The 22,452-nt window shown below is 40.7% G+C and overlaps 1 protein-coding gene and 1 long non-coding RNA gene across 2 annotated transcripts in view; one reads left to right on the top strand and one right to left on the bottom strand.

Annotated features, from left to right (window-relative positions):
- Unc13c (unc-13 homolog C) overlaps positions 1-18,404 on the top strand; it is a 269,849-nt gene extending 251,445 nt beyond the window's left edge. The window contains exons 29-31 of the mRNA XM_090358380.1: positions 13,662-13,754; positions 15,692-15,851; positions 16,646-18,404. Coding sequence (XP_090214506.1) covers positions 13,662-13,754; positions 15,692-15,851; positions 16,646-16,931 — 539 coding nt within the window. The 3' untranslated portion in view covers positions 16,932-18,404. The remainder of the gene's footprint in view (positions 1-13,661; positions 13,755-15,691; positions 15,852-16,645) is intronic.
- The window catches only part of LOC150046447 (uncharacterized), a 98,467-nt gene continuing 92,322 nt past the window's right edge, over positions 16,308-22,452 (bottom strand). Inside the window, exons 3-4 of the long non-coding RNA XR_016539688.1 lie at positions 19,886-20,080; positions 16,308-16,407 (exon numbers count right to left, since the gene is read on the bottom strand). This is a non-coding gene — a long non-coding RNA (uncharacterized LOC150046447). The remainder of the gene's footprint in view (positions 16,408-19,885; positions 20,081-22,452) is intronic.

Below are 22,452 nucleotides of genomic sequence, written 5' to 3'. Positions count from 1 at the left end.
CAAACTGCGATCCTCAGATCTCAGCCTCCTGAGTAGCTAGGATTGTAGGCGTGAGCCACTGGTGCCTGACCTGCCCCTCGTTTTATAAGTTGGTATCTAAGTCCTTTTAGTTTAGTTTTCTCCTGTCCTTTTGTTTATAATTTATCTGTTGAAGAACATAGATTGATGGATTGTAGAATCTCTACTCGCCTGTATTTTTATGATTATGAACTGAACTAGTGTGATTCCGTGTAGCTCTGGTGGAGTCATGTACACTGGCTTGTGGGTTCTGCAGTTTTCAACTCAAGTTTCACCTGTTAGGGAAGAGGAGACCTGCAAGAGGTCAGCTGCTCTCACACCTTGGCCCTGTCTCTGTTCCCTTTGCTCCTCTTCCCTATGGACAAGAGTCACACAACACTGTCATGATGACTGATGACATCTGCGTCGTGGGATGTGCAGTGTGAGGGGCTACCTTGACACCTGTTTCGTGGTGAATGTTTTCCTTGATTTTTTGCTCTTCCTAGGAGTTCCTATAGATATGTTTTGTGGGTTTTAGAAGATACCAAAAGTAGACATGCATCGCATAAGAATAACTCTTGTAATTGAGTATAGCTTTGGAGGGAGATAATGTATATTAAAGCATGTGGACTGTCACCAGTGGCTTACGTAATCAACAACTACTCTGGAAGCTGAGATTTGAGGATCACACCTCAAACCAGCCCAGGCAGAAAGTCCGTAAGACTCTTAATAAGATTCTTATCGCCAGTAAATTAATCAGAAGAATCCAGACGTGGCTCAAGTGACAGAATGCTAGCTATGAGCACAAATTGGCTCTGGGACAGTGCCCAGGCCCAGAGTTCAAACTCCAAACTGGGGGGGGGGAGGAGTGAGGGAGGGAGGGACGATAGGGGAAGATCTGGTTACTTGTCCAGTTAATTTGCTACTAGCATGTTGTTTGTGGGGCTGCATTCATTCTTAGTTACACACAGAAAATTCAGGTGCCAATATCCTAGACCAGATGTGTGTCTACAGCTCACCCCAAGTCCCTTCACATTAATAATGAAGATGTAATAGCTCTTCGTTCTAGACAGACTTCATTGCAGACTCATTTCCAGTATTCATTTGTTGTTTGAGCTTTTATTGTTGCTTTGTGTTGGTGCGGGGACTTGGACTCAGTCAGGGCCTTGGTGCTGTCCCTTAGCTTTTTCTCTCCAGGCTGGAGCTTGATCACTTGTGGCATTGCTCCACTTCAGGATTTGGGGTGATTAGTTGGAAACAAGAGTCTGACAGACTTTCCTACCTACACGGGCTTTCAGCCATGATCCTCAGATCTCAGCCCCCTAAGTAGCTAGAATTACAGGCAAAAGTATGAATCTTCATAACCTGACTTCCTAAACACAACTCTCTACTATCTTCATAACTAAAACGCTTCCATGCTGATTTCCACTTAGTAATAGATTTTTAATCTCTTGGCTATGGGTGCCCAGTGTCCAGATTTCCAGGCCTTTGATCTGCCTCTGAGGCTTCAGCCTACAGCCTGCTGACCTGAGACCTGAGCACCTGCCAGCCTCCTCACCGGATCTGCCTTTCCCAGTCCCGCCTAGTCTAGCTGGCTCCTGTGGTGACTTCTCAAGCCCTGCCGTTATGTTTCTCAGACATCACTCTTCTCCAATAATGTAACACTTTCCTCTGTGATGGCTAACTTTCAGGGATGGCAGCGTGGCTCCAGTGGCAGAGCCCCAGTCAAGCAAAAGCAAGCAAAGGAAAAGCCCTGAGTTTAGATCCTTGTATTGAGGGGAAAAATCAACTCTAAACATATTCATTTAGTATTTCTAAGGGTAGAAGTTTAATGTGCAGACATGTTTGAAAGAATAGGTAAGCTCTCATCCTATAGTTTTGCTAGAATACACTTAGCTGCATATCTGGCACTTGTAGGTTATCTCCAATTATTTAAGGAAGAAACAACAACTAAAAATGTGCAAGGGTACTTAGTCTTAAACCAGAAGTTACAGCTGCAGTGTCTGGGTTTAGCTTTGCCTGTGAACACTTAATTTTGATGCCCTGCTACCTTTAGCCTCCAGGGCATGTCACCTTCTGGGAGATTCCCTGACTTCCGGAAGGGAGATCCAGTTCTAAAGATAGATTATTCTGGGAAATAGAGGCCAGTCCTGGGGGAGTAGACTTCCCTTTGGTCTTTGAAGTCAGCGATTCCTGCTGGAAGAAGAATGTTCTGGTGCCAGCCTAGGGCTGTGCCATGCCACTGATGCCTTGAAAACCTTTGGTGGTCCACCCAGGGGGTGTGGAATAGCACTGTACTAGACAGGGTGGTAAAAGACACCCTGCACAGAATCCCCTCTGTGAGTAACAAACACAGACAACCAGTGTGGGCTCAGGCCTGGCTCAGTGAACACGAGCGCCGCGCTCTGCAGTGAGGCATCTTCTTACCTCCAGTGGCTGAGGCTGCCTTAGCAGCGCTGTCTGTCCCAGCACTTCCCCCAGCTAGAAGTTACAACTCTGCCTGTCACACCAGGCACGGCACCTGCTGGGTGGTGACACTGAGGAAGACATGGAGAGGAGCAGGGGGACACTGGTCTTGAGAAGAGGCCCATCCACCACTGCGCGGCCCGGCGCACATTGAGCTGTGGGCCACGTAAGGCAGCCACCACCCAAGGGCGTTCAGTGTCAAGAAACACCAGCTGCTGCGTGGCACAGGAGGGGCATGCCCTTGGTTCCTGGAGTTCACGCTCTGAACCCCAGTCCCCTGGGCAGCCCAACCCCAGCACTGGAGTAGAGTACTGTCCTGCGTCGGGCGCACCGCATGGTAACTGCCGTGTCGCTCTCGCCCTCCGTGAGCATCTCTCTGGGGAGGATTTGTGGATTTTGCTTATCCCATGGGACTTTCCGCGAAGTTCCCATCTCTGCTTGCATATTCAGACTCCATCCAGAGTGTCTGCGTGCGTGTGTGATGGTCACATGCTTGCTTGGTTATTTTACTACCAATGGAGCCACACACCTGCACTTCTACTTTTCCATGGTTAATTGGAGATAAGAGTGTTAGATTTACCTGCCTGGCTTTGAACCATGATCCTCAGATCTGTCTCCTGAGTAGCTAGGATGACGGGTGTGAGCTACCAGGATTTTTTTGTTGCTCCATGTTAAGGCTAGTGCCATACCACTGTGATCTGCAGCACCACTTCCAATTTTCTGGTCATTCATTAGAGACAAGTCTCACAGACTTTCCTGCCCAGGCTGGCTTCCAACCATGATCCTCAGATCTCAGCCTCCTGATAGCTAGGATTTAGAGATGGGAGGCACCAGTACTTGGACAGCCAGGACATTTTTTAAATTGTGTTTTAAAATTCCTCCGGAGTTTCTGATTTACGGTAAGGGTCATGGATCGCCACGCTGCACAGACCGTAATGCCTGCCTGTTGTTGGAAGGAGACCTCATGAAGAACAGCATGACTGAGCCCTGGATTCAGTCAGCTAGGATGAAACAGGACCAACAAAGAGGAGTCACGTCCCTATTAGTCATGGCATCAGTGCTTTGCTAGCAAGGGCTATTTTTTTCCTTTCTTAACAGACAAAATCCATGAGCATTTCCTGTCTGCGTAAGCAGGGTTCATGGACGTTAGGCCATTGCTGCCTGCAACTATTGAAAAGAGGCCTTTTCCTCACCAACAGGGAAAATAAGCCAGGGCCGGTGGCCATATCCTGAGCAAAGCAACATTCATGTGTGTGTGCAAACACTCCACAACACTGCGGGGCCATTCCTGTGAGGGTAAAACACAAATCACCTTCTGGATAATAGCATACTATTCTGTTCAATTACTTTTAAAGCGAATGATATTTCGTATATAATTTACATATATATAATTTTATAAATTATATGTTGAAAACAATCTGTCACCGTGATAAAAATCGTGGAGGTTTTCCTAGATTCTAAATTATGTTTCTTTTGGAGAATTCTCTTCCTCCTTTCTAGCCCCAGATCTGAGCCAAGACTTCACTCAGAACAATTGAGAAAATGGCAGGAGGCTGGTTATAAACTTTCAAAGAGGTCCACTGGCACATTCCTTTTCTTCCTTTTTACTACCATGAATACAAAGAGGCTACAATTTAACATGTTACATACTGAGTACAATGCATGTTGGTCAATGTCAAGACTGGTCACTATATATATCATACATATATAAGAACCCTCCCACATAAAGCTGTATGGCTAGGGCCATCGGCATTAGCACCATACCCAGCTCTCCTTTGGTATGCAAAAAATGACCTGTTTGTTTAAAAGCCCCTATTTCACATGTGTAAGAAACTTAATCCTTTTATGAATTGTTTTAAGGAGAAATACCTAGAATATATTAGATTTTTTTTTAGTTTTATATCTGATTTAAAAGTAATGTAATCATTTATCTTTTCATTATTTTAAATCTTATTTTGTTACCTTTAAATGGTGGTACAAAGGGATTTAATTCAACTTGTCAGTTTATGAGTATAGTGCATCTTAGTGTTACCAAATTATTTACTGTATATGTGTATGTGTGTGTGTGTGTGTGTGTGTGTGCGCGCGTGCGTACACACATGTGTGACATTAGTGAAGCTTGAAGTCAAGGGCCTGGCCTGAGTCCCTTAGCTTAAAAAAAAAAAAAAAAAAAAAAGAGCTGGCTTGAAACTGCAATCTTCAGACTCCAGAGAATTGAGGATTACAGGTGTGAGCCATTGGCACCTTGTGAATTTTGGTTATTTTAAAATTTATTTTTATATCCCAGATTACAGTCTTAGTGCTGTGTAATGGTCACTAAATAAACAAAAAGCAGGGTACCAGTGGCTCATGCCTATGTAATCCTAGCTACTCAGAAGGCTGAGATCTCAGGATCACAGTTCAAAGCCATCCCAGACAGGCAAGTCTGTGAGGCTCTTATCTCCAATTAAATCACAGGAAAGAAGGCCAGAAGTGGCATTGTGGCTGAAGTGGTAGAAGCTAGGCTTGAGCACAAGGAGCTTGAGGACAATTCCCAGGTGCCGGCAAAAAGAAAGGGAAGCCCAGAGGACCTTGTGGAATGTTGCCTCGAGTACTGTATGTTCTTGGAAGTGGAGTCATATCTATTCCCTGTGTCTCTTTTGACAAATATTATTCACTCTGTCCTCATTATTGTTGATCTGACATGCCATTCCTGCTGCATTTGCTGGACTGGACCAGTGCTAAATCACTGCGCCCATTGCCTCTCCTGTGGAGGAGTTGTTTGGTGGCTGTCCGCCTCCTACAGAGTGGCTGCTTCACAGTGGCAGTGAGAGTTACATTTTACTTTGAGCTTTGGCTTCTAATTTCAATTTCTTACCAAATGCAAACATGATGTGATCTGTCAGGCATAAGCTCAGAACCTGACCACTGCCAAGAACTACTGGATCCACTTGTCCACTGCAAAGTTTCTCTTTCAGTGTCTTTCTCTCTCTCCACCCCTCATCTCATGTATCTCCTATGTCTCTCATGTGTATGTCTGTCTCTCCATCTATCTCCTTCCTGTCTCCTTGTCTGTCCCTCCCCCCCCCCCCCGCAAGGCCTCAGGCCCTGAGCATTGTCCTTGGGTTCTCTCAAGGCTAGAGCTCTGCGACTTGAGCCACAGCACCACTGCCAGCTTTATTTCTATGTATATGGTACCAAGGAATCGAACCTTAGTCTTTATGCATGGTAGGCAAGCACTCTACCACTAGGCCAAACTCCTGGCCCCAATCTGTCTTTTTTGTTCCTCTGTCTCTGTCTTTTTTTGTGTCTGTCTCTGTCTTCCCCATCTCCATCTGTGTCTCTCCTTGTATCACTGACTTCTCTGTGCTTCTGTTTCTTTTGTCTCCCAGGGTGTATGTCTGTGTCTCTGTCTTATCTTTTCTGTCATTTGTCACTCACTGTCTTCACTGTCTCCATGTATCTCTCCTGTGTCTGTCTCCTCTCTCCCTCTCCATGTCTCTATGACATGGCTCTTGGGGCTGCTGCTTGAGCCTTCTGCTGGGTGGGCATGGCTCACTGATGGTGGGAAGTCATTCTGCCTTTCGCTATCATCTGCATACTTATTATGACATCACTGTGGACGCTGCTCATCCTCCATCAGTGCGCATTACCAATTTTCCTCTCAGCACTCCTCAATTACTTGTTCCTGTGCTGCCTTCAGAAGGTGGGACATGAGCACTGCGTGACAGGATCACAGGCTGGTCCAAACAACTGAGCTGCAGACGGCAGCATGTCTCCTGAGGGGGAGGGCATGGGGCCGTCACATGCCGGGTGACCCTGCCCGCTCTTCCCCATGCTCGTGGCTCAGCTCCTTACTATATATGTATATTCAGTTCTTGTCTTTGACAAATGGCAACTTAATGAAAGCGAATCAGATCACATGAACATGTTCTTTCCATGGGAAAAGTGAGTATAGTTGACTCCATCTCTCTTATACACTGTATTCATCATCCACCGTTCAGTGGTACATGGCCCAAAACTCAAGATTTCACACAGTGTTCCCTTTTCTTCCTCTCATCTTGGCTATCAGTACAATTTTGTTGGTTTTTTTTTTGCATACAATATTCAATATAATAATAGCTGTGTGTGTATGTGTGTGTATGCTGGTCCTGGGGCTTGAACTCGGGACCTGAGTACTACCCCTGAGTTTTTCTCAAGGCTAGCATTTTTACCAGTTGAACCACAGCACCCATTTCTAAGGTTTTGGTGGTTAGTTGGGCTTTCCTGTCCCAGCTGGTCTAAACTATGATTCTCATATCTCAGCTTTCTGAATAGTTAAGTGCCTAACTAGGTCTTACCTACAGATTTCCTTCATGATTTTAGTGTGCAGTCATAGGATTTCATAAGAAATAGGATGTTCTCCTCTACTCCAACTTCTCCAAGTTCATACACAGGTAATGTTACATTTAACAGGTTGATGCATATATTTCACATATATTTCACATATAGTTGACTCAAACATCTTTCTAATAACTTTAAAATTGCTTCTGATTGAGAAAGTGGGCAAGGCAGGCACTTATGGCTCACACTTACGGTCATAGCTACTTGGAAGGCAGAAATCAGGAGGACTGCAGTTCCGATCCAGCTCAGGCATCTAGCTAATGAGAGCCCCATCTCAACACAAAAGGCTGTCCATGGCATCCCAGCTGTGCAGCAACCATACACAGGAGGCTCGTGGTCCAATCCCCAGCTTGAGCATAAGTGTCAGACCCTATTTGGAAAACAATGCAGGCTAAAATGGCTTTTCCCTTCTTGTTCCGTAGGTTTTTCTATTTATTGGTTATTTCCTTTCTAAAATGCATTTCAGTTTTGACATTATCTCATTTGTCTACATTTGCTCTTGTTTCCTATACTTTGGGCAGAATTTTACCTACTCTGTAGATACTTAATTTTTCATTATTCTGAGTCTGAGTCAAATTTCATGGGCTTATTTTATTTCAGGACATAACTTTTCTACTTTGAAAGGACATATTAGCCTTTGAAAGGACATATTAGCCTTTAAAATTGTTATTTTCTCTTGTTATTTTACCAAATTAACCTGAGAAAACCATTTTTCACTTATTAGGTGTTCTTATACACATGTTTTTGCAAAATAGTTCAGGTCATTGCAGAATGACACCATATTTTCTGTTTATCAAGGTCCTAACATTTTCATTTCAGGGTACAGATTATTTTTCATAGTCTTACATTGTTCTCTATTGAAATGGATATTTCCAGTCATTTATTTGTGGGTATTTTATTGATTGCTTTGAGGACATTTATGAGAATTTAAATATGAACTCTTTCATTATAACTTGAGCTTGAGGAAAGGGTTATCAAATACTAGTATTTTATTTACAAATTGGGGGAGCCTTTTACTGTAGCCTTTGCCTGTCATAATTCTCTCAAGGTTATACAGAGATAAGAAGATAGACACTGTAGTTATATACATTGAAAATAAAAACATTTTAATATAGGAACTATTAGGAAAATAAGTTGACTTATAAAGCTATTCCAGGGGCTAGGAATTCTTGCTTAGCATGCACAAAGACTCAAGTTTGATTCTTTGGTACCAGATCTGTAGAAGAAGCCAGAAGTACTGAGGCTTGCTCAAGTGGTAAAGCTCTAGCCTTGAGAAAGCCCGAGGACAGTGCCCAGACCCAGAGAGCAAGTCTCAGGACTGACAAAAATACAAATTCATCAACATCCTTTATACAAGTAATAATCCATTCAAACATAAAAAGACAAATAGCAATAAAGCCACAGCTTTGTGTGTAGCTTTGTAATTCCAGCCTTCAGGAGATGGAAGGATTGAGAGTTCCAGACTAGCCAGGCTACATAGAATACCCTGTCTCAATATTAAGTAAAATCACAGTAAAACAGTAAGATATCTAGAGGAGAATCTAATTATATAAATATATGGATATAAATACAGGGCTTATATAAGAGATCAGAGCCAAGCTAGTTTGTCAGTGGGAAGAACCTTGGACTGAAAATGAGAGCCCAGACACGAGGACTTGTTTTTAAGACTTTTTACATCAGTCTCGTCTTTCTGGAGAGATCTTTTCCCATACCCACATCACCAAGTGGTTCTTTACCTAGACTCTGCAAGGATGCCATTCTGGAGTGACCATTCATTCCAGAAGGAAATTCATCTAGACCATTGGTGCCCTTTCTTTCTGTACTCCGTTTCCTCTTTTCATGACCTGTGGTTACGGATATAGAACTGAGGCACTAAGGGGTAACGCAACTCCAGGTTGTGTGTGTATATTAACAATGACCAGTCACCACTCAACAAGGGAAAAAGTTAGGGGACCGGGGAGCTCTGGCCCGTGAGCCCTGGGATATGTGGGGGGAGGGGTCCTTAGGCTGGATTGATGCTGCCTCTGCTGCTAGCAAGAGCTTAAAGCACTTAAAACTCCAACCCATGGGTAATACGGGCTGGAGGCCTCCCCTGGAGGCAGGGCAGGAAGGGTGGCCGCTTCAGCCATCCTCACTTGTGTCTGCCATCGGATGGCTCCCAGGGGAAGGTAGTGTGTGGACACCTCTACGGGGGTGGCAGTAGCCCTTCACACGGAAGCCAAGCAAAGTCACTTGGTGGGGGACCCCATGGGCCTGCACGTGCTGGAAAATGAGATTCAACCAGAGCAAGCAGAGTTACCTGCACAGCGCACCCCTCAGCCAAATGCAAGCTGTGGGCAGAGTGACAGCTGGAGCTCACACGGCCGGCTGGTTGTCTCCCAGTCTCAAAGCTCTAGCTCCCTCATCTCCAGGTTCTTGAGGTTGGGTGGCACCTTCTGGTACCCCTACCTCACAACATTTGTCCCCCGCAAGGCAGGATGCCTGGCAGACTGGGAACAGGGTCACTGTGGGATTGAATGTGCTCGGCTGTGCAGAAGGTTCTGCCCCATGCAGTCACCTCCTTACAGATGACTCCAGCCAGAGCAGCCTAGGGATCCTATGGACAATGAGGTGAGAGTCTTTCCATAAGCAGTGCCACTGTGCAGACACTTGATCACTGTTTCCATGGGCGTGAGCCTCTGAGAATTGGGGCACTGTCTCCTAAGAGCAAGGTTAGCCAGCATGCACACCATGGTTTGCTGGGCCTACCCCAGTCAGGTTGGCAGATGCTTTCCTTCCTTCCTGTGGGGAAGGTCCCAGTCTCTCTCTAGTTGATTGCTGGTGTCCTTCCCCAGTCACTTACCTCTGAATGTCGCTGTATGCTTGTTACTCTGGAGGGGCAAGTGAGTGTTGGGAATCTTCATAAATGAGAGTAGTAACAGCAGTTCTGTTCTGCCTTGGTATCCAGAACTCACATATTTGTCTTAATTAGAAATGCATAGTTCCCCTTATATAAATCTCTTGAATTCCATAGCAATCCAAGTAAAGCCTTTCCGTTACTCTGGTGACTGCTTTGATAGAAAGCTGTACTAATTTATAAATGTTATAGGAACAATTTGGCAGTCATTTCCTGCTATTTATTCAGGGTAGAAAGCCAGACATTGCTATTTTATGCCCTATGGAAAGGCTTATATGAAATTTAAACTGGCAGAATTAGAGCCAGCTCAATGCCTAGTTTGCCATTTATTTTGTTGATATGTAATAGATATATGGGTGTGATATCACATAAGGCTTTGATGTGGATATATAGTGTCATGTTTAAGTGGGGTTAAACATGCCTGTCTCCTCAAACACTGATAATTTTGTGATGGTGAAAATGTAATCCTTCATTCTAGCTGTATTGTGATTATCTTGCTCTATTGTGTAGGACATACTAGAAGTTTTCAGATTCAAAGCTATTATCTCTTTTGGTAAAGGTTTAATACAGAGGAGTTAGTTTCATGAGTCAGGTACTGACTACTTTTCTTTTTGAGCAGTGTCACTTGACCTTATTCTCTCCCAGTTTTTTCCCTCCCTTACTCCCTCCTCCCCGCAAGTTGTACAGTACATTTCCAGCATACACTGGAACTTCTTTGCACCTAACTCTTAGTCTCCACTGATTTACGTCCCCACATGCCTCCCCCATGTTCCAGTCACAACCATTCTACACCCACCGTCTACGATAGTAACTGTTTAAAATTGTACCCTTGAGTGGGATCAGGCAGGTTTTGGTTTTCACTTAATGTGATGTCCTCTAGACATATGCAGCTGGCTGCAAATGACAGGATTTCAGTTCTTCTCTATGGAAGAATCGTACTTCGTCATGCAGGTGTACCATGGTGAGTTTTTTCATCTCCTGCCAGGGCACTGCCGATGCACTTGGGCTTCTTGTCCTTCTTGGCTGTTGTGACTAGCGCTGCCATGAACAGGAGAAGAGAGAAGGTGTTTCTTTCGTGCACCCAATGCTGACTTTCATGGCAGTTCTCTCTCTTCTGAGAATCCTCTGGACTGCTGTCCTTAATGACTGTCCATTTCCACAAATAGTATGTCAGGGTCCCTCTTGTCATCGTTTTCAGCATTCATCTTTTGTCATTTTGATATTGCCATGAGTTCTAGACCTCTTCTGTGGAGCCAGTAGGACTTTACAACCATACTTTTTATCAAGAAAGAACAGTTCCCGGGATTCTTGGTTGATCCAAGTGAAGACATCAGAGCAGGGAGATGTTTTTCCCAGCAGATACCTGAGTGGCGGTCTTACAAAAATCTGACATCTTTATTACACTTAGCCAAGGAATTCTTACTGAGCAAAGAGCTTCCAAGTTGTTGAAGATAAATACAGTCATTCCAAAGGTATAATACTATGGTATTAGAGATACTATGATTTAGAAAACTAGTTACCCTTTCCTCTATGGATTTTATAGTTTTCTAATGTTGCATTATGCATGGATTGTATGGCATTCAATAACTTGAGTTATAATAGCTCAATAATGAAGATGATAACGAATCTAGAGCCATTTATTGGACAGCTATTACCTGCAAGGCACATTAAAAAGTACAAAAATAAGTAGCTTACCTTTTCGATGCCTCAGCAGTGTTACAGGTAGATAATTTTGTGTCATTTTGAAAGAATGGAAGTTTAGGTAGTTTTAATTCCATTAGAGTTACTACAGTGGCATATATAACATATGAGGCAGTCAAAAACACCATAAAGAATAATGGAACAAGAATGTTGCATTAATGTTGATTTAAATCAATGCAAGCAGTAAGAGATGGAATAAAAGGGAGATGAAGGCTGAGTTGCGGGACCTGTTCCTGCGCATAATAGACTGGGGAAGAAAGGGTGACGAGAGAGAACCGTGCTCAGTGCAGGTAGGAGGCCTTCCTGCGATCTTACATTTTCAGACATTGGTGGCATATATAGTAAGAATTTTCAGCAACTCAGAACAGTGTCTAAAGACTCTCTATCTGCCCCTCTTCTTTCTGTCCACACTGAATTCTGCAACTTCTAGGAGTTACCATTACACCTTGTGCCCTTGACTAAGATAAATTCCATTCAACCTTTCAGAGCCACCATAGACATTTTCTCCTTGATGCCACATTCATAATAGCTACATAGTATAATAACTCTATTTGCAATTTCCCCTACATCAGCACCACCAAAGATTAATGCATTATAAATCAATGAGATAGGATATTCTGGAAGCATTTTTAAATTAACAGCATTGATTTTCTAAGAATCAGAAGGCATACCCAAGTTAAGATTCCTAGAGGATATTTTAAAAAGAAAATTAAAAACAAAGATATGGTGAAGTATTTATAAAACCAGAAGAAATAGTGAACTAACCTCCCAACATCACTATAGCAAAAACAGAACCAGGAAATAATACGTGCTGCCTGAGGGATAGCTAGGTTGTAGAATTCAGCTAGAAGAAGCGGACCCCACAGGATAGAAACTAAAGCAGGAAAGGTGCTGGGTTCTCTCTCCTCTTTCCTTCTAATCTCTTACTGGGATTTCTGTCTGGCAAAACCATAGTAGAAGGCAGAATTCTGGGAAACCACTGAAATTTACCCTGTGACAGCAGGAGTAGATAGAAAATAAACCTCAAGAACCTACTGGAGGACTGGGGAAGTTGTTCAAATGGTAGAGGTCAGCAAGTATGAGACCCTGAGTTCTCTGTACCTACAGCCACACAAAAAATATAGGGGGTAAGTCCAGTCATTTTTGACATTATCATGATAACGATAATGTGGAGTACAGGTTAATAAAGCTTACCAAGCAAGCTAACAAGAACAATATTTCAATTATTGAAAGTATAAATTCCAGTATAATTTCATGTATTGAAAATTTAATTGTATTCTTTCATTAAAAATTCAATTGCGTTGGTGCAAAACTAATTAGCATTCCTATTACAAATTGTAATGGCATAGAAATAAACTTCTCATTCAATACACATTACTCTTTCTAAAAAAAAGTAACACAGAACAAGAGTTAGATAATGGGAAGATAGGTCTATTTGTATCCTTGAATAGGACTCTGTAGCACCAGGTTAGGAGTGACAGGAAGTCGTTTTATTTTTCCCAACATGATTACTTACCAGCTCTTCTCTATGAGCCCACTTTCCTAGCACAGACACCTCTCCAGAATCTCACAGGCCATGTAGTACTGTGCTCCTAAAAAAGTGACCCAAGTTTTGAAGTTAGTAATCAATGGTTGCTTCCGATCTTTCCACCTCTCTCTCCAAGTCAAGTCAAAACGGTGTATTACACCTCTGTTCTCCCAGACTTAAACTTTTCTCCTCGTGGTTCTGGGAAGAAGGCTAATATGAAGACTATTTGAGCTTTTGATAGTGACCTTTTGTGGGTAAGGGGTCCTGTCTCCTGGTTTGGTCTATTGTTGTGCTTTGATCTTGGAGAAGTAGAAGTTGCATGACATCTTAATGTTTGAATAGTTATAAAATATTTGTGATTCCTTTTCAGTTATGCATTGAACGTTGTGAAAGTCGGGGGTACGTATTACACAAGTGCTTCCGATCTAGGGTTGAAGGAGCGAGGGCAGCCCAAACAAGAGGAACAGATGAAATTCTCTAAGTACATTATATAAACATATGTAAATTTATACCCCCTGTGTATGCACTGTGCACTGAGTCTCTTCATGTCTCTGGCGCTCTAGAATGTCAGTGTATAGGAAAGCTCTTAGCTCATGGACATTTATCAGTACTTCGTATTATTTGTTTCTAATTTGCAATGAGCTATTTTACTCTTACACTTTAGGAAAGTGGTCACAGAGTGCAGGCTAACCCACTTCTGCTTCATGGCAGGTTGCTCCTCCAAAGATGCTGTGGGTCAGATTTCTGTGCATGTAGACGTGGCTGCCACCCCTGGAACTGGAGACCATAAAGTCACTGTCAAAGGTAAAAAGGCCTACAGCAACCATGACACACACATAACGCCACCTTCCTTGCACCGGGTTTCCAAAATGCATATTAAAACTACCATAGGACACACTGAGAATTTCCTCAAAATGTTTTACTAGTTACCTACATATTCAGTAACTACAAAGTTTTACAACTGGATATATTGTGTCATTGATGCTGTCAATCATAGTGATGGCTGACAATCAAAATACTCTTAATATTCACATGATCTAGCTACTTAGTACTTGAATTATTTTTTATTGTTGGGATAATATATAAAGGGGTTACAGCTACATTCATCAGGTGGTAGGTGCATTACTTCTCACACATTGATACCCCCTCTCAGTCATCGTGTTTTCCCCTTTTCTGAATTAAAAGTGGAATTTAAGAGCGTATCCATCTATAAAATGTCACTTTAAATAAATGTAGATAAAAGTTCAAACTTTAATCCAGAACTATGATCTCCTACTGTATCTTTTATATGATCTTAGCTATGGTACTAGCGGTGTGTATGTGCAATACCATAACTAGCCCCATTTGCAAGGAAATAGAAAAAGACTTGGAAAAAAAATCATTAAGTGAAGTAATAAGCTAGACCCAAAGGAACATAGGCTCAATGGTTTCTCACATTTATAATAATTAGTACAAACCTTGGCTTCTCCAAGCAAAGGATTATAATAGCTCAAAACCTAGGTATTAGTGATATGTCTCAACTAGATACTTCCCGTTGGTTTATAACTCTCCTAGGAACTCTACTTTTTCAAATTAAACTTAAAAATTAATTTCCATAATAATCCTTCTATTGAAACTCTTGAACTCATAAAACTAAAGTCCCCTTGAGAAACAATGAATAAAAATCTATTTTCCTCTAAGACCATATAGGATGAGGCTAAATGAAAGGATCTCCAGGATATGGAAACAAGAGCTTTATGATGTGTGATTGTTGTTCTTAATGAGTATGTTATTTCTCATCTCTTTTGTTGCCCCTTGGTTAATCTCATATTGTTGCAGAATCTGGTATATTATATATATATATATATATATATATATATGTTTATTTGAAATAGGAAAGGAAAGGGGGGAAAACAAGATGAGGGGAGGGGTGGCAGGAGGAAATGGGGACAAAAACATGAGAAAGGGTAGCAATGTACCATGACTATTAGCTCCAGTAAGTTCAGAATACAGAGTACCAGTCATGCTACAGAGAGATGCACATACTCGTGTTCCTCAAAAGCTACTTTCAATATGCTTCAAATAGCATTTTATAAATCATTTGTGATTTTATAATATCACTAGGAAAGTTTTAAAAGAATAAGCGAAGGGATACATACATATTATCAGAAGGTTTATTATCATTAAACACTATGACTATCTTCAATAAATGACTATGGTTGGTTGTTCCATTCTGTATGTAGACAATGGAATTAGATAACCATAATGGGTTTTAAAGCTACTAGGAATAAAATACTTCATGGTCCACTTTGTACCTAAAATGGTCCACTTTGTACCTAATATTGAATGTGTATATGCATACTAAAATATTAAGCCACTCTAAGAAGTCAGAAGTATGAGTTTAAAGGAGTATTTTTGTATCTTTTCTAAGTATTTCATGACATAAAAACAGTATACTTTTGCCCAAGAGGCGTGCTTGCGTTTCTTACTTGAACTCTCAGCCTAGGCACTGTTCCAGAGCTCTTCAGCTCAAGGCTACCGCTCTACCACTTGAGCATGCATGCCACATCCGAGTATTTGCTTTTTCATCAGTAACAAATGTCAGTTATTTCACTTACAACTTTTTACTGCCAATGTCATACCAGTTACAGCTGATCCGTATTATTATTGTTTCATATACAATTCCTTGCTTATAGAATTGGATACATTCATTTGCTTAAAACCCCTTCCTTTCGTCGTCTTTTTCCCTTTTTGGATTGTAGTGATTGCTATCAATGACCTGAACTGGCAGACCACAGCCATGTTCCGCCCCTTTGTGGAAGTTTGCATGCTAGGACCCAACCTTGGAGACAAGAAGAGAAAACAAGGCACAAAGACCAAAAGCAACACCTGGTCACCAAAGTACAATGAGACATTTCAATTGTAAGTTATCAACCCAACTAACTCCATCCTGAAATCACCACTGTACAGCTCCAAGTGGAAAGTAAAACCCAGAGGTTTGGCTTTCCTCTTGACAGCAAATGACACTGTCATTAGATCCCCTCATTTATCAGTGCTCACATTCATCATTGGTAGATACATCCAGCCACTGAATGAAGGAATTTAAAAGCACTGGCATATAGTCAATGTCAACATACATCAGATACATGGAATAGAAGACGTTTGCTCCCACAGGGGTTGATTTCTAGACATGATAAAAATTAAAAATAGTAAGTACAATGACTTATTGCCTTAGTAGTCAGGAAAACTGAGCATGTGAATGTTAAAAACCTAGAGAAAGCATGGATCCTGTAAGGAAGAGAATTGAGAGCGTTTTGAGCCCAGTGTAGAGGTAAGTACCTGCTCGTAGGCAGGAGCAGCTCCACATCACAGGAAAGAAGTCACTGACTGACTGTAGAGATTTGTATCCAATTTAGCATCTTGTCAATAGTGCTTGGTAGTCTGTTCTGTGAGCCAGGGTCGGGACATGATAGCTTACCTAGAAGCCCAAGATAAAGGATTTCAATAGGTGACATTCCAATGGCCTTCCATGTTCCTGAGACTACTGCCTGTATGTTGATCAGGAGAGGCAGACCTTACAACTCTTCCTGGGGGGAGGGAAGTTACATTCTTGTTATACTTATTAAATGTAAAGGCATAGAGGTTTGAATGTATGATACTCTAACCTGCCAGTCTAGTCCTAGTAAAATCTCCATTTGTGTTTCTGATTTGCACAGCATTCTAGGTAAAGATAATCGCCCAGGGTCCTATGAACTCCACCTGTCAGTCAAGGATTACTGCTTTGCTCGGGAAGATAGAATTATTGGAATGACCGTCATTCAGCTCCGTAACATAGCAGAGAAAGGAAGCCATGGAGCCTGGTATCCACTCTTGAAAAGTATCTCTCTGGATGAGACTGGCCTGACTATCCTGAGAATCCTCTCTCAGAGGACCAGTGATGATGTGGCTAAAGAGTTTGTAAGACTAAAATCTGAGACAAGATCTACGGAAGACAGTGCTTGAAACCCAATCGCTCATTGTCTGAGCACACTGCATGCACGCCCAAACTCCACAGGAATGTTTATCACACTCTTTCAGTGTCTTGCCAGTACTTGACCACAATGTCTACAAGGTATGTGGAAAACCTGACTCAACTTTTTATAATAATCCTGCTCTTTAGGAAATACATGTTCCATGAAGTGCCAAAATGAAGTGAAATAATCTCGACTATCTTTTTTAAATGTTAGTGTGTCATGGTTGTGAGCAATCTGCCCATCCCTAACAAAGTCCGGTCTTGGTTGAATTCGCTTCTATCCACCCCCACCACCTCCAAAATAGCATTTGTTGCTGAAGCTCTGTTCTAATTTCACCTCCCCTCATTCTGGATGTCTTACACTTTTTCTACCAGAACTAGTAAGATGTCTAACGGTGATTTCCCAGAAAGCATTTGTAATTTTATAGTCATGGATATAGGGGTGATGATTTTTTTTGCATACAAATTAAAATAGAAAAGGTGGGAAATATTTTGTGCTGACCAGTTTCCAACCTTTCTGAAATATCACTGTGAAGAAATGCAATTTAAAAGCAAACTCAGACCAAGCAGTGCTTGTTTGTTACTGTTTGATACATATTCTTTACAACTGCCACGCTCACGTCACAATTTATAAGAAAAAAAAAAGCCAGTGCATTTGCCAGGTAGCATTATGTCTCAGCTTTATCACATTTCAACATTTCATTCTTTGGAAAGCTATGGCATTCATAGCTTAGACAGAAGATTTGCTTCTTTAAATTATCTGTGATAACAAAATTGCTAGTATTTTCCCTTTAACTGCTATGACTATCTCCGCCTTATCTATTTAAATGTTTATTTATAAATATTCAATGACTATACTGAATGCAGCATTACTAATAATATATATTATTGCACTGGAGCTATAGTCATGTATTCATCTATTTAGTGAAAAAAGTGTAAAATAAACTCTGAAGAATTGCTCAGTTTTTTTTGTTACATGTACCGGATGGCATTGACTACAGTAAGAAAACAATACTGCTCAGTAATAAAAATCCATCTAGATTGGTTTGGGTATATGAGATCATTTATGAATATTTGCATTTTTTGAGTTTTTAGTCTATCCCTAAATATTTAACCTCAGAACCCATACATTGTAGTGTAGTTTTCAGTCCTGTTTTAATGGACTACCTATGTGTGCAGAAAGAAAGAAAAACTATAATCTGTTACATTTCAAACAGAATTGATTACTAGAAATCTCAGAACCATTCTGCTACTGGGTATGAGAATATACAAACTGGTGACAGTGGATAATTCATGTTAAATTCTTAGTCAGTTGCTTTGTTAGTGACTTTTTGCAAATGCATAAGTATGATGCTATCCTCTGGCATATGCGTTAATAAATGTATATTAAGCATATTCGACACTACTGTATCTTTGCCTTCTCCTTTAATATATGCACTATGATTTCATTACCCAGTAACACAAACATAAAGTCTTTTGTTGAGATGGATATAATTATATCCAAGTGTTGTACTCAGGAAAAATAAGTACCTACCTATGTGTTATTGGACATAAGCCTTGAAGACAAATCATATAAAACTGCAAAACATTGGTCATGAAACATCAATAATAACTGATGAGATCCATTTTGTATAACATTGACCTGAGCTCTTTAGAAGCACATTATCATAAATCACCCAACATTTGAACCAGTGGAAGCTCAGCACTGCATTGATCATTTAAAAGAAATTATGAGCTTATAGTGTTTGTATGCTCTATGTTTAATTGGATATTTTTCTATCATATCAAAGTCAATAGTGATGATATGAATTAAGTCAGCCTACTTCTATTATAAAGCCCAGGTGATAACTGTGGAATAGTTATTAATACAGCACGTTTTTCTCACGAAGCCTCTTGTAATTACTTACCTAGACTCAGTCACTCTGAGGTTCACAAGGGTCTCTGTTACCTGTATGGCTCTATTAGAAGTGTGGCAATTTATGTACAAAGACAACACTTACTCACGTACAGATAAATCTCATATTAAGTTCTCACAGATACCCATGTAAATCTATTTTGGCCTATTTATAATCTTAATGGAACATTTACCGAAGGAGTTCTCAGATGAATTATTTAAGGTAAGCAATCAGACATTCTTATCACACCTGCTCGAATTCACCTACTTCTAAGATAAAATTTATATACTGAATTCACTTTAAATGAGGCACATGTACAAGTAACAGATCTAACGAATGTCGTAGATTCGGTCTTACAAAATATATGAGGCCTAGCATTTATTTTCTCCTATTAGTCAGTCTACAGTTGCATAAAGGTAGAGCTATATTACCTACCATTTTATCTTAGATATTGTAATTTGAATATAAAAATATTAACACGGGAGCGGGGAGTTTGGCCTAGTGCTAGGTGCTTACATAGCATGCACCAAAACCTGGGTTCGATTCCTTGGTACCACATAGATAGAAAAAAGCCGGAAGTGGTGCTGTGGCTCAAGTGGTACAGCACTAGGCTTGAGAAAGTCCAAGGACAGTGCTCAGGCCCTGAATTCAAGCCCCAGGACTGGCAAAAACACAAAAAAAAACAAAAGGTGTCCACCAATGGCTCACACCTGTAATCCTAACTACTCCAAGTGGCTGAGGTGCACAGAAAAGCAGGAGAGTACATGATACTCTCATCTCCAGCTAACAGTTGGAAATTGAACTGTGGCTCAAGTGGTAGAGCAGTAGCCTTGAGCAACAAAGGGACAGCCCAAAAATCATATAATAATGTCCTCAAAGGGCGCAGCACTGGTACTCACTAGATACTATGTGCAATGAACTACACAACTTGTGGATGGGGACAGAAGGGAAAAAGCCAGGGAAGGGGTAACATTGTCAAAAAAGGTACTCACGTAACTGTTCCTCCTCAATGTCTCTACGCATTCTAGTAAGTATCCACCAGCACTTACCTGATTGGCTCTCGACAGAGTGGAAGAATTCCGGCCATTAAAGAAGCAGAGCTTCCTCAGGCCATGGCTGTAGCCACGCTCACCCAAGTCGTTTGAGACAGCTGCTGCTTTGCTCTGTGGACTCCCAGGCTGTCTACATCATCCATCCATCTCTTCTGTTCACACTTCTCATGGGTTTTGTTTTGGCAGAAGCAACTAAGAAATGAAAAATGATGGGCCATAAATACTAATTTGAATAACTTAGGAGATATCTCTTTTGTAATAACTTAAATATTTGACTTTTTCTTTTGGTACATAGGGTACCACACATGACACAGTACTTTCCCTTTATCCAGGAAGGAATGTGTAGGAATGTGTTCTAAGACCCCCAAGAGATGCTTGAAGACATGAATCATAACTGAAAGCTTATACAATATATGTTATATTTTTCCCTAGGTATGATGTTTAATTTAAAACACAGGCCCAGTAATAAATGAATAATTTTATGTTATTACATAAATAATATACAATTATATATTATTGTATTATGTGAATATGATTAGATCATTTCTATCAAATTTAAAATTATAATTTTAAAATTACAACTATATAGATATTAAAATTATAACTACATAGGTATTGAGTATAAATTCTTAAATTATAATTATCAGTAACAGATTAATGATTTTATATAAGATTATACTAACATAATTACATATTTTATAGTTGTGTCACTATAGTTAAACCACTTATAATGAACATTACAAATTTTTACATTTAATATTACTATAAATGACCTTGATAGTGATATTATTCTTTGCCATTATGAAATGAAATGGGGGATATTTAAAAATATATACAGAATAACCATTACTCAAAAGGCCACTGGGTGACTCAAGAGCAGGTAGCACCTGTAGCATGGATACCGGACCGTGATGGCATTCATATTCCAATTCCTCAGGCTACTCAGATGGCACACAACTTCAACTGTAAACACTGTTTCAGGAATAATTTTTTTTGGTATTTCTTGTACCACAGGTAACTAAAATCATGGAAAAATGAAACCACACATAATCAGGGATTCAATTGGATTGGTTGAAAGAGAAGCAAAATAGTGGAACAGAAAATGTGACACGGGGACGGAAATGGGGACAAAAACATGAGGAGGGGTATCAATGTGTGAGGAATAATACACCTACTACCTGGTGAATGTAACTGCAACCCCTCTATATATTACCCTGAAAATATTTTTTTTTAATTTAAAGAAAAATGTGACAGAAGACAAAGTGAATATTAGGACGGGAAAAAAAATAGACCTAAAAGTTCTCAACAAAATACGCACACAGAATTTTAACAAAACGAGAATTTTGTTTCCTGAAAAGATTAAGAACTTAGGGAAACCTTTGGCAAGCCAACGAAGAATAGAAAACACAACTGAAGTGCAGAAAGAAATGCAGGACTATGAAACAAATATAGGAGTAATGCTAAAAGAAATTATAAACACTAACCAAAAAAGGGGGGCTTGTTGAATTCCTAGAAAAATACAGGTGCTCATCTAACAGGTACACATACAGAACTTAAACCTTCAAGCATTTTTTTAAATTGAAATGTTTCTTCAAAAGAGTCTGTATCTCCCCCAAAATTCCAGTAGGTATGGCAGCCGGTGCAGCCATTTGGGAAAGCCATCTGTCAACATTAAGTAGGTTCCATACATGGAAGAAGTCATTGAAGGGTCCAGATGGGACAAGGCATCATAGTGTTTTGAGAAGGGAGCAAACAGTCCATGCACTGGTGACTCATACCTGTAATTCTAGCTACTCAAGAAGCTGAGATCTGAGGATTGAGGTTCAAAAAAGCAGCCCAGGCAGAAGTCTCTGAGACTATCTCCAATAAACCACAAAAAAAAGTGCTCCTGAGGCTCAAAGTGGTAGAGTGTTTGTTTTGAGAACAAAAGCTGAGGGACAGCAGTACCCAGGCCTACCACAAAGAGAGACAGAAAAGGGAGGCCACACTGGGGAAGAGCTCTGTATCAGAGCCTTGGCAGGGACCATCAACAGGACACAGGAACTCATGGCAACACAGGCGCTACTGTACGCCGAGGCTTTCAACTATGTGGAACAGCAGCATCCAGGCACAAGGTTTCTTCTCTTACTTGAAACTTACAGGTACTTCAAGAAACACATGTTTCAAAATATTTACATGTAAAAAATGAAAATCCCGAGATACTTTTCTTTGAAAAGAAGCTAAGATATAAAGGGAGACTAGAGATCAAGAGAGATTTGAAAAGATCTCTTAGATATTATAAAATTCAATTATTAAAACAAAAAATGATTAGCTTATACAGTTAACATTGTAAATAACTAAGGTTTGTTATGTAAGGAGTATCTGTGTGTGGGGGGGAGGCGGTGATAAGGCTTGAACTGGACCAGACCTGGGCGTTGTCCTTCATCTTAAGGCTATGGCCCTACCCTTGAGCCAAGCCCCACTGTTCATTTTCTAGACGTTAATTGGAGGTAAGAGTTTTTTTGTACTTAGGCTACCTTGATTCTCAGATCTCAGCCTCCTGAGTAGCTAGGATTACAAGGAGT

This window comes from Megascapheus bottae, chromosome 25 (assembly GCF_031878675.1).
Source record: "Megascapheus bottae isolate mThoBot1 chromosome 25, mThoBot2.hap1, whole genome shotgun sequence".
Lineage (NCBI taxonomy): Eukaryota > Metazoa > Chordata > Mammalia > Rodentia > Geomyidae > Megascapheus > Megascapheus bottae.
The sequence above is the reverse complement of the archived record's forward strand: the minus strand, read 5'-3'. Positions and strand labels throughout refer to the sequence as shown.